Source organism: Bufo bufo, chromosome 2 (genome assembly GCF_905171765.1).
Source record: "Bufo bufo chromosome 2, aBufBuf1.1, whole genome shotgun sequence".
Taxonomy (NCBI): domain Eukaryota; kingdom Metazoa; phylum Chordata; class Amphibia; order Anura; family Bufonidae; genus Bufo; species Bufo bufo.
In genome coordinates, this window is record NC_053390.1 from 834823555 (window position 1) to 834835566 (window position 12012).

The window sequence follows — 12012 nt, forward strand, 5'->3', positions numbered from 1 at the left end:
TACCCAATCAATTGGACGGGGCGGCAATAACCGATATATGCCGGCACCACATGTGCGTAAACAAGCTGAATACACAATACCGTTTTCCACTTCCCCAAGATGAGAAGGGGCTGTGAGAGAACGGCAACAGCTGTGTCCTCACTTATTCATGGAGTGTGGGACACTGTGGGTAACAAGAACAGGTGTGTACTGGTACCTAAGCCGCACAATAGTTGAGGTATCAGCAATGGTGTATGCTGACCCCCCGGACACTGATGGCAAACATATAATGCAGACAGGTATTTCACAGCGTGAACAAAAATGCACAATGACACACAACGAACCAACAGAAAACATACAATGATATGGGTACAAAGGAAACCGTGCGACACGGTATACGCAGTTACACCCAAAACCAAATGGTGCACGGCGGCACCGCTGAATAACCAGGTGTCCTACCCTACAGATGGTGGATACTCCGATGTTTCTGGTCAGGGTGGTCCACTTGGGCGGTTGGAGAGTCAGCACACTGTAAAAGGGATCACAGGAAGATATTCCTTACTATCCCTAGTCGACCCTCGGTCCCTACGATAACCCTTTGGTCTAACCACGGGGTATCCCACTAATTGGGTCCCCGTCCGGAACCTAACCCTGGAATTGCGGTCCCTGTTTGGCCCTGAGAAGATCCCTACATGCACGTTTCTGAGGCAAAGAAAAAAACAATCCTCTCATCAGGGGAGTATATACGGAGTGGGCGAGATGATATTGTCACCAGCAAATGCAGGAGCAATGGCTCCCAGGTGAGGTGGAGTGCACAGATAGGGAAAGGGGAACAGGTGAAGAAAGCCCCCTCCCTATTTGAGGCCACAGGCATGGATGTTACCTGGTCTTTACAGGAGCGCGCCTCTTTTAAAGCATCGCGTCGGCATATCCGCACGACGCGCGCAGTAGTGACGTCAGCCGTCGCCCGGTATGGCGGCGGCCACTGATGACGTCTGCCCTCACATGGTGTGATCATGGCAGACATCATACCCTCACGCCATACAAACATGGCGCATTGCGCGATGTGATGACGTGACTAGGCGGCGCATGCGTGAAGTGATTACCAGGGTCCAAGGTCCAGCTTGTGCGGGGCGGTGCTTGTGCCTGCGTCATAACTGAAATGAAACGCTGCGCAGGCGCCTCGTCCTCACTAGTGGTAATCGGACCCCCCACCCAAAAGAGCAGCGTTAATGCAGCAAAAACGCACAGATACCGCTGTGACCTAAGGTGCATTTTTTATACACTAAGGGAAAGATCATACAGGAGACTACGACTGTACGGACGGAAACACAGATGAAAGATTGAAAATAATGAAACATTGTGTCCGACACTTGACACATAAAAAGGTGAATAGTGAAATATATACAAGAAACAGAAACACTGATACTATTTCCGGTATGGAATCCATGCCGTGTTTTGTTTTTCACAACATGACCATATAAAAGAGTCTTTTGGGGGGAGGGGGTCCGATTACCACTGAGGAAGGGGATATTTTAACCCCGAAACGCGTCTGGTCAGATCCCCCACTTCTTGAAAGGTAGTGCACTACAAGAACAAGGAAAGACCGGTGCCAAATATTCGTTTGTAGTTCCGTGTGAAAGGTGGCACTATACGGAGTCCGGTGCCAAACCGGCGGGCTCATGCGCAGAGATCCCGCAACTTTTATGGATTGAATTTTTATATACCATGGTTTATCATTGAGCTGATTTCTTGTTTTTTTTATAGGTGCCTTTTTGATTATATCTATTATTGATTGTTGCACAATAGTGAGCATCTTTTAGCCGTATGCGATTTTATATTTGTCCTATCATTGTACTATATCCTATTAAAACATAAGGCCCAATATTCTTAGGTGTGCCCGGTCTTTTATATACCGACCAGCACACACCTGTTCTTGTTACACTCCATGAATAAGTGAGGACACAGCTGTCGCCGTTCTCTCACAGCCCCTTCTTATCTTGAGGAAGTGGAAAACGGTATTGTGTATTCAGCCTTTTTACGCTGTAAAATAACATGCTAACACTTTTTAGTAGGATAGGGTATTTCTAAGGACCATGAAAGGTCAGCACTTGTGTGAAGTGTCAATTTTGAAAGTTCTTGAGACGACAATAGTACTTGGAAAGGTTAGGAATCCTCCTCCTCAGCATATCATTATTAGCTTTACAAATAAGGATCACTTAGAAAATCCTGATGTAAGGGGTTTTACTTGTTAACCATATATGTCTGTTAGAATGGTAAATTTAGGATACAATGTAACTCTATGGAGAGTCAACCTATAAAAAGGCTTTGTTTCATGACATTGGCAGAGCATTCTTTGACAAGACACCTGTTGCTCTCCACACACACAGATTCACACATACACGTTACTTTAAGGGAATTACAAACCGGATTCCCAAAAAGTTGGGACACTAAACAAATAGTGAATAAAAACTGAATGCAATGATGTGGAGATGGCAAATGTCAGTATTTTATTTGTAATAGAACGTAGATGACGGATCAAACGTTTAATCCGAGTAAATGTATCATTTTAAAGGAAAAATACGTTGATTCTAATTTTCACGGTGTCAACAAATCCCAAAAAAGTTGGGACAAGTAGCAATAAGAGGCTGGAAAAAGTAAATTTGAGCCTAACGAAGAGCTGGAAGACCAATTAACACTAATTAGGTCAATTGGCAACATGATTGGGTATAAAAAGAGCTTCTCAGAGTGGCAGTGTCTCTCAGAAGCCAAGATGGGTAGAGGATCACCAATTCCCACAATGTTGCGCAGAAAGATAGTGGAGCAATATCAGAAAGGTGTTACCCAGCGAAACATTGCAAAGACTTTGCATCTATCATCATCAACTGTGTATAACATCATCCGAAGATTCAGAAAATCTGGAACAATCTCTGTGCGTAAGGGTCAAGGCCGTAAAACCATACTGGATGCCCGTGATCTCCGGGCCCTTAAACGACACTGCACCACAAACAGGAATGCTACTCTAAAGGAAATCCCAGAATGGGCTCAGGAATACTTCCAGAAACCATTGTCAGTGAACACAATCCACCGGGCCATCTGCCGCTGCCAGCTGAAACTCTACAGTGCAAAGAAGAAGCCATTTCTAAGCAAGATCCACAAGCTCAGGCGTTTTCACTGGGCCAGGGATCATTTAAAATGGAGTGTGGCAAAATGGAAGACGGTTCTGTGGTCAGACGAGTCACGATTCGAAGTTCTTTTTGGAAATCTGGGACGCCATGTCATCCGGACCAAAGAGGACAAGGACAACCCAAGTTGTTATCAACGCTCAATTCAGAAGCCTGCATCTCTGATGGTATGGGGTTGCATGAGTGCGTGTGGCATGGGCAGCTTGCATGTCTGGAAAGGCACCATCAATGCAGAAAAATATATTCAGGTTCTAGAACAACATCTGCTCCCATCCAGACGTCATCTCTTTCAGGGAAGACCCTGCATTTTTCAACAAGATAATGCCAGACCACATTCTGCATCAATCACAACATCATGGCTGCGTAGGAGAAGGATCCGGGTACTGAAATGGCCAGTCTGCAGTCCAGATCTTTCACCTATAGAGAACATTTGGCGCATCATAAAGAGGAAGGTGCAACAAAGAAGGCCCAAGACGATTGAACAGTTAGAGGCCTGTATTAGACAAGAATGGGAGAGCATTCCTATTTCTAAACTGGAGAAACTGGTCTCCTCGGTCCCCAGACGTCTGTTGAGTGTTGTAAGAAGAAGGGGAGATGCCACACAGTGGTGAAAATGGCCTTGTCCCAACTTTTTGGGGATTTGTTGACACCATGAAATTCTGATTCAACATATTTTCCCTTAAAATGGTACATTTTCTCAGTTTAAACTTTTGTTCCGTGATTTATGTTCTATTCTGAATAAAATATTAGAAGTTGGCATCTCCACATCATTGCATTCAGTTTTTATTCACGATTTGTATAGTGTCCCAACTTTTTTGGAATCCGGTTTGTACTTTTTCACTCATTTTAAATTGATTTATTGCTTGCTTGTTACCTGTTGTACTTTATTTTTTGTAACCGTTTCTTTTTATGCAAATTAAATCCTTTTAACTTTTATCTTTCATCAAGAACTCTCCATATTTTGTTGGCTCCTTCTGAAGCATTTCTTACAAAATTAAGAAATGCTGGACGATATTTAACATACGCACAGGTGGAACTATTGTGCGGCTTAGGTACCAGCACACACCTGTTCTTGTTACCCACAGTGTCCCACACTCCAAGAATAAGTGAGGACACAGCTGTTGCCGTTCTCTCACAGCCCCTTCTCATCTTGGGGAAGTGGAAAACGGTATTGTGTATTCAGCTGGTTTACGGACATGTGGTGCCGGCATATATCGGTTATTGCCGCCCCGTTCAATTGATTGGGTATTAGTGCATACCAGCACTTGTTACCTCCTGTGTCCGACACTACCTGAACAGGTGTGGACACAGTCGCTGCCGTTTTCATCAAGCACCCCTTCTTGATTGTGGGGCTTTGGAAACGGTTTTGTGTATTCAGCGTGTGTTATTTTGAGGGATATATCCCACCTATTTTATATATTAAAAAGTAAAAGTTAAGTATTAAACAATCCAGATCACTTATTACCGATTTTCTATGATTTACGCGAGTGATTATACATGAATATCAATTTTCTTTGATTCAGAGACTGCGTATATCCCAGGATACACATCCTTCGATGAGAGTGGTATTAACGACATGCCCGGTGAGTGTCACTGTATTCTCCTGCTCCTCTGTGTGCGTATCAACTAACAGTATGTGTAACCTGTCTCCTCTGCCTTCTACACTGCGTGCAGAATTATTAGGCAAATGAGTATTTTGACCACATCATCCTCTTTATGCATGTTGTCTTACTCCAAGCTGTATAGGCTCGAAAGCCTACTACCAATTAAGCATATTAGGTGATGTGCATCTCTGTAATGAGAAGGGGTGTGGTCTAATGACATCAACACCCTATATCAGGTGTGCATAATTATTAGGCAACTTCCTTTCCTTTGGCAAAATGGGTCAAAAGAAGGACTTGACAGGCTCAGAAAAGTCAAAAATAGTGAGATATCTTGCAGAGGGATGCAGCACTATTAAAATTGCAAAGCTTCTGAAGCGTGATCATCGAACAATCAAGCGTTTCATTCAAAATAGTCAACAGGGTCGCAAGAAGCGTGTGGAAAAACCAAGGCGCAAAATAACTGCCCATGAACTGAGAAAAGTCAAGCGTGCAGCTGCCAAGATGCCACTTGCCACCAGTTTGGCCATATTTCAGAGCTTCAACATCACTGGAGTGCCCAAAAGCACAAGGTGTGCAATACTCAGAGACATGGCCAAGGTAAGAAAGGCTGAAAGACGACCACCACTGAACAAGACACACAAGCTGAAACGTCAAGACTGGGCCAAGAAATATCTCAAGACTGATTTTTCTAAGGTTTTATGGACTGATGAAATGAGAGTGAGTCTTGATGGGCCAGATGGATGGGCCCGTGGCTGGATTGGTAAAGGGCAGAGAGCTCCAGTCCGACTCAGACGCCAGCAAGGTGGAGGTGAAGTACTGGTTTGGGCTGGTATCATCAAAGATAAGCTTGTGGGGCCTTTTCGGGTTGAGGATGGAGTCAAGCTCAACTCCCAGTCCTACTGCCAGTTTCTGGAAGACACCTTCTTCAAGCAGTGGTACAGGAAGAAGTCTGCATCCTTCAAGAAAAACATGATTTTCATGCAGGACAATGCTCCATCACACGCGTCCAAGTACTCCACAGCGTGGCTGGCAAGAAAGGGTATAAAAGGAGAAAATCTAATGACATGGCCTCCTTGTTCACCTGATCTGAACCCCATTGAGAACCTGTGGTCCATCATCAAATGTGAGATTTACAAGGAGGGAAAACAGTACACCTCTCTGAACAGTGTCTGGGAGGCTGTGGTTGCTGCTGCACGCAATGTTGATGGTGAACAGATCAAAACACTGACAGAATCCATGGATGGCAGGCTTTTGAGTGTCCTTGCAAAGAAAGGTGGCTATATTGGTCACTGATTTGTTTTTGTTTTGTTTTTGAATGTCAGAAATGTATATTTGTGAATGTTGAGATGTTATATTGGTTTCACTGGTAAAAATAAATAATTGAAATGGGTATATATTTGTTTTTTGTTAAGTTGCCTAATAATTATGCACAGTAATAGTCACCTGCACACACAGATATCCCCCTAAAATAGCTAAAACTAAAAACAAACTAAAAACTACTTCCAAAAATATTCAGCTTTGATATTAATGAGTTTTTTGGGTTCATTGAGAACATGGTTGTTGTTCAATAATAAAATTAATCCTCAAAAATACAACTTGCCTAATAATTCTGCACTCCCTGTAGATCTCCTCTCTCTTGGATACTGCACTGATGAAAAGATAATCAACTCAGATGGTGAGAACCAGACACAAAGTGTCTCCCTGCCTTCTCAACAACATCTCTTTCTGCACATGTCATTGGCACCTTCTCCTTCTCTACCGTGTCATCTCCTCCTTCTCCTCCATGTCTTCTTCTCCTCCTCTAGCACCATGTCTTCTTCTCCTTCTCCTCCTCCTGTACCATATACTTTCTTCCTCCTCCTCTTGCACCATGTTCTCTCTTCCTCCATCTCCTCCTCTTGCACCATGTTCTCTCTTTCTCCTCCTCCTGCACAATGTCTTCTTCATCTCCTCCTGTACTATATACTTTCTTCCTCCTCCTGCATCATCTCCTTCTATTGCACCATGCCCTCTCTTCCTACAGATCCTACTCTTGCATCATGTCCTCTCTTCTTCCTTCTCCTGCACCATCTCCTCCTCTTGCACCATGTCCTCTATTGATTCTCCTCCTGCACCATCTCCTCCTCTTGCACTATATCCTCCTCTTGCACCATGTCCTTTCCTCCTCCTGTACCATCTCCTCCTCTTGCACCATGTCCTCTATTGGTTCTCCTCCTGCACCATCTCCTCCTCTTGCACCATGTCCTCTCCTCCTCATATACCATCTCCTCCTCTTGCACCACGTCCTCTCCTCTTCATGTACCATCTCCTTCTCTTGCACCATGTCCTCTCCTCATGTACCATCTCCTCCTTTTACACCACATCCTCTCCTCCTCATGTACCATCTCCTCCTCTTGCACCATCTCCTCCTATTGCACCATGTCTTCTCCTCCTCCTGTACCATCTCCTCCTCTTGCACCATGTTCTCTCTTTCTCCTCCTCCTGCACAATGTCTTCTTCTTCTCCTCCTGTACTATATACTTTCTTCCTCCTCCTGCATCATCTCCTTATATTGCACCATGCCCTCTCCTCCTCATGTACCATCTCCTCCTCTTGCACCATTTCTTATCTTTTCTCCTCCTCATCCTGTACCATGTCTTCTCCTCCTCCCCTAACACCATCTCCACCCTTGCACCGTATATATGTGTGTGTATATAGAGTATATCTGTATATGGTTTACATTGATGGTGTTTTTTTCTGTGTTTAGCTGCTTCGCCCTTTGTGACTGACAGCCCTCTACTGACTGCTAACATAACCCCTGGATACTTCACCTCTTCTCCAGGTAATGACCCCAGTGTCCGGGGTTGAGGGCGGGGGAATCTACCTGAGCTCTGAACTCTGAGCTTCATCACCCTGCTATTTTGGGGTAAAGACAGCACCACAGAATGACCCTCACAACTGTTGTCACGTTTAGCTCCTCCTATAATCCACCCTGTTAAATCAAAACACCCTAATAGAGGCAGCAGGGTCATTGTGACTGAACTGTATGAAGATGTGACGGTGACATGAGCTCGGGTTATTCCTGTGCATCGTTTAAACAGTATGGCATTAGTTTCTACCACTGCTCCTAGCAGGATTAGACTTGAAAGCAGAAGCAGCACCCCCTGTACTATTACTACTATCCCCACCAGCAATACCACCAGTATTATTAGCAACACCAGCAATATTACCACCACCAGCAGTACCACTATCCTGACCAGTACTATTACCACTACCACCAGCTGCACTAGTACTATAACCACCACCAGTACTATTATGATCACCAGTCTTACCACCAGCAGTACTTTATTTATTTTTTAGTAACAATAACTTAGCAGAAAATTGTAACTTCATCATAATAGAAAAAAAATGGAAAGTAAAAATGTTATTTATCTGCACTAACTTTTACTATAGAGATTATTCCACAGGTCTTTGAACCCCAAACCTTCTGTATGGTAAACAGCAGCCCTACCCACTAGTCTATAGCAAAACCCTGGGGTCAAGAGGATTTGTTATGCCTCGTAGTATTACTGTTTTCTTCATAAGCAGAATACAGTTGTGCTGTACCTTTGTAAGCACAGAAAACTATGGGGGTCATTTACTAATATAAAATAATCCTAAATTAGCCCGTCTCATTCATCATTTGGTCTAAATGAAAGGCAGCTCTGAAGCCGTCTTACATTTAGAACTGGTGCTGGATGCGCAGAAGCTATGGAGAGGCTTACACCTCTTCATAACTTCATGGGATCCTCCGCTAGCTATGGGGCTTCATTAAGACCGGCGTCTAAAACGTTGGTCTCAGTAAATGTGCCCCTATGTCCTTACAATAGAGCAGTCCTATAGACTAGTGGTAAGTCTGTTGCCTGCTGTACTGAAGGTCTGGGCTTCAAATTCTACCAAGACCTGTAGAGTAACCTTTATGGTAAAAGTTATGGCAGAAATTAGAATCTGTACTTTTCTCCATTTTTATGGGGAAAGTTAACATTTTCTGCAAAGTTATTGTTACTAACAAAAACAATGAAGCAAATCAGGGCTTTACTCTATTGCTGTAGTCACATCCAGAGCTGCAGTCACACGTCTGCTCTTCCTTAACACTCAGTAGAACTAGGGGCAGTTTTGGAGGTGACTAGAGTAAGACATGATGTAACTCAGGCTCCGCAGCTTTCAGATGTTGTGTGGGTTTCCCTAAAGTCAATAATAAGACTATTCCTTCCTGCAGGTCCTATGCTCACTCGTCCTCCATTTGCCCGAAGGAAAATGAAGATCACGTCGTGGAGGGGTGGCCGAATGCATCCGTACTGCTGAGCGCCATTTTAACTGCCTGGTATCTTCTGACCTGAACCTAATGGACATCCTCCACAGTCCTGTCTAGTACAGTGCATATCCCATGACTACTTCTGGATCTGTTTCATCATTGACTCTCTCTGCCCGTCTTTGGATCATCACTCACTTACATTAGACTGGATGAAGGCGGCCATCGCATCTAGCCTGTGGGAACACAAACTGTATTGATGAGTGCTAATGAGACACAGATCGGTGGTGTATGGCAATAAAGTTGTTAGGGTTAGCATTCCTATTGATCCAGGTTACTGAAAGGGTTAATGTCAATATCCCTGGTGGTCTAGGACAGGAAATGGGTTAATGTCTATACCTAGTGGTCTATGGCAATAAATCTGTTATGGTCAGTATCCTTAATGATCCAGGTTAGTGAAAGGGTTAATGTCAATGTTCCTGGTGGTCTACTCTAGGCCAGTGAAGGGGATAAAGTCAGTATTACTGGTGGTCTAGGGCAGTGATAAAGTTAATATCAATATCCATGGTCATCAAGGCTGGTGAAGGGGTTAATGTCTGCATCGCTGGTGGTGTAGGACAGTGAACTAGTTGGCCTCCATATACCTGGGGTGCAAGTGGGTAAACTACAGTATCCATGGTAGTCTAGGGCAGTGAAGGGGTTCATGTAAAAATAAAAATGGATGTCTTTGTAGCATCCATTAAAAGGATATGTCTCAGGCTTTTCATGAGGAGATTCACCTGATCGAGACCTTGGACAGACACTGAATAAAGTAGTGTGAAAAGAGCCCAACTCCGTAGTGATGGCATTGTTGTGATCCCGAGCAGCCTGCTGAGCCCAGGGCCAGGATTGTATAGCTTGTCAGTATTAATCAGAAGCCTGACACATTTTAAATGAAATACATGTTCTTTCTATGTGTATTTAGCTTCTGCTGCACATTTACATGCACCTTTTATTACGGTGTTTGGTGTGGATTTATCTGCGTCCATTGTGTCCTGATGAAGGGGTCAAACCGACGCTAGAACGCTTTGTCCACTGTGAATAAAGTCACCGATACTTATATCTTGTACCATTGTTTGTGCCTCGATTTAGGGGGTCTCGCCAGGAGTCTATTTAGGGGTTCTGGCCTGACATCTGAATTCATTTAGGAAGTCTGGTCTGGAGTGTTAATTAATTTAGGGGCCTACATTTATTTGTGCTGTGATTTATATGTCTGCAGAAGTGAGGAGCCAAACATTAGGAGAAGTCATCATGGTGGTCGGAAGAAGAAAAGAGAATATCTATGATCAGAGATGATGTCACCTGTGAGTCACTGGGTTTATAGAGAAGCTAGGAGCATTTCTTTCCTGTACTTGTCTGGTGCTCATTATGGCGATTTCTCTAAATTTCTAACTTTCTTTGATACTTGAGCTCCAATTTTGACCAAGGATTCTGAGCAGGTTTTAGCGGATAGTTTGACCGTTCATTTCAGACCACTGTCTGGATTTTTTTTCTCTCCACCACACGGTTGTAATTCTGTGCATCCTGCTGTTTTCTGACTCTGCGTGTCTTGGGTATAATTTTACCTCCTGATTGCCATATTAATGGGTAGATTGTGTGGCACACTGAACACCAGTGGTTCCCAAGAGCGCCATGGCTTCCCAAAGGGCCCATCATGTAAACTTCTACTATGTAGTTCACTTGAATGGGACTGAGCAAGCCTAGGCCATATGACAGATGAACATGTCTTCGATGACCTAGAAAGAGGCCTAAGTGCTCATGGAGCTTGGTCCCTGAGGATAGGTCACCAATATCTAATTCCCAGAAAACCCCTTTTAGGAAGTCTTATTTGTGGTGCTATAGAGGTTGGAGATGGCTGCAGAAGCTAGGAGCCAAACATGTCCCTGCAGTAAACTCTGAAATTATCAGGAGAAATCATCATGGTGGTCTGAAGAAGAAAAGAGAATGTCTACGATTAGAGAAGATGTCCCTGGGTTTATAGAGAAGTTAGGAGCTGGCATTTCTTCCCTTCCCTGTACTGGTCTGGTGCTCATTATGGTGATTTTTCTTAATTTCTTAAATACTTGAGCTTTTATCTTGATCTTTGATTCTGAGCTATTTTTTTAATTTTTTATCCGTTTGTCATTGTAGACTACTGTTCACCGCAGGATTCTCACCCTGTGTGTCCCACTGTTTTCTGACGCTGCATGTCCTTAGTGTAACTTTACCTCCTGCTTTCTCATTCCCTATATGACTGCTAAGGACCAATAATATGGACGTTTTGTATGGTCAACACAAGGTGCAAGACTCCCAGGAGGCCCAATGGGTGCACAAGGTGCTCATCATATAAACTGCATTACCTTATTGTCCACAATCCAATCTTCATCCAACCTGTAAGCTGCACATTGGAGGAAGGGGTCCAGTCTGCCACGTGCTATGCAGCTGTCTGGTCAGTTCCCATCCACCTCATTAAAGCACGGACAGGTGAGAACCCTTCCGATTCATCTTCTACTAGGGATATACCAGAAACCCAAAGGATTCACACACCACAAATCTGTGGCAAAATTTCTAAGGACAGGGGCTACATGGTGATCTGGGAACAAAGATGGCTGTGTAGCAGTGCAGCCACTGACCTGAATGAGGTCACAGCACGTCTCGTAGGTTCCAGAGACCCCAAAAGTCACTCTACGATCTCATTTATAGTGGCTGCACCGCTAAACACCAATCTCTAGAAACATAACGGGCGTCATCGCCAAGGTCACCATGAAGCCCCAGCCCGAGCAGGTGCACAGATATTACAGGAGCTCTGCAAACATCATGGGGTCCCAGCACCAACATATGGCTGGGGAGTAAAGTAATGTATGTACACAGTGACTGCACCAGCAGAATAGTGAGTGCAGCTCTGGAGTATAATATAGGATGTAACTCAGGATCAGTACAGGATAAGTAATGTATG

At 44.0% G+C, this 12012-nt stretch overlaps 1 protein-coding gene across 3 annotated transcripts in view; it reads left to right on the plus strand.

The window, feature by feature from the left end:
• The window catches only part of LOC120990540 (PC-esterase domain-containing protein 1A-like), a 69414-nt gene extending 59684 nt beyond the window's left edge, over nt 1-9730 (plus strand). For 2 of the 3 annotated variants that reach the window (XM_040419417.1, XM_040419418.1), the window contains 4 exons: nt 4688-4747; nt 6393-6443; nt 7515-7589; nt 9006-9730. In XM_040419417.1, coding sequence (XP_040275351.1) covers nt 4688-4747; nt 6393-6443; nt 7515-7589; nt 9006-9091 — 272 coding nt within the window. In that variant the 3' untranslated portion in view covers nt 9092-9730. Of the gene's footprint in view, nt 1-4687; nt 4825-6389; nt 6444-7514; nt 7590-9005 lie in introns of those variants that run through there. The other variant, XR_005776435.1, reaches the window with a different exon arrangement.
• Nucleotides 9731-12012: the final 2282 nt, after the last annotated feature.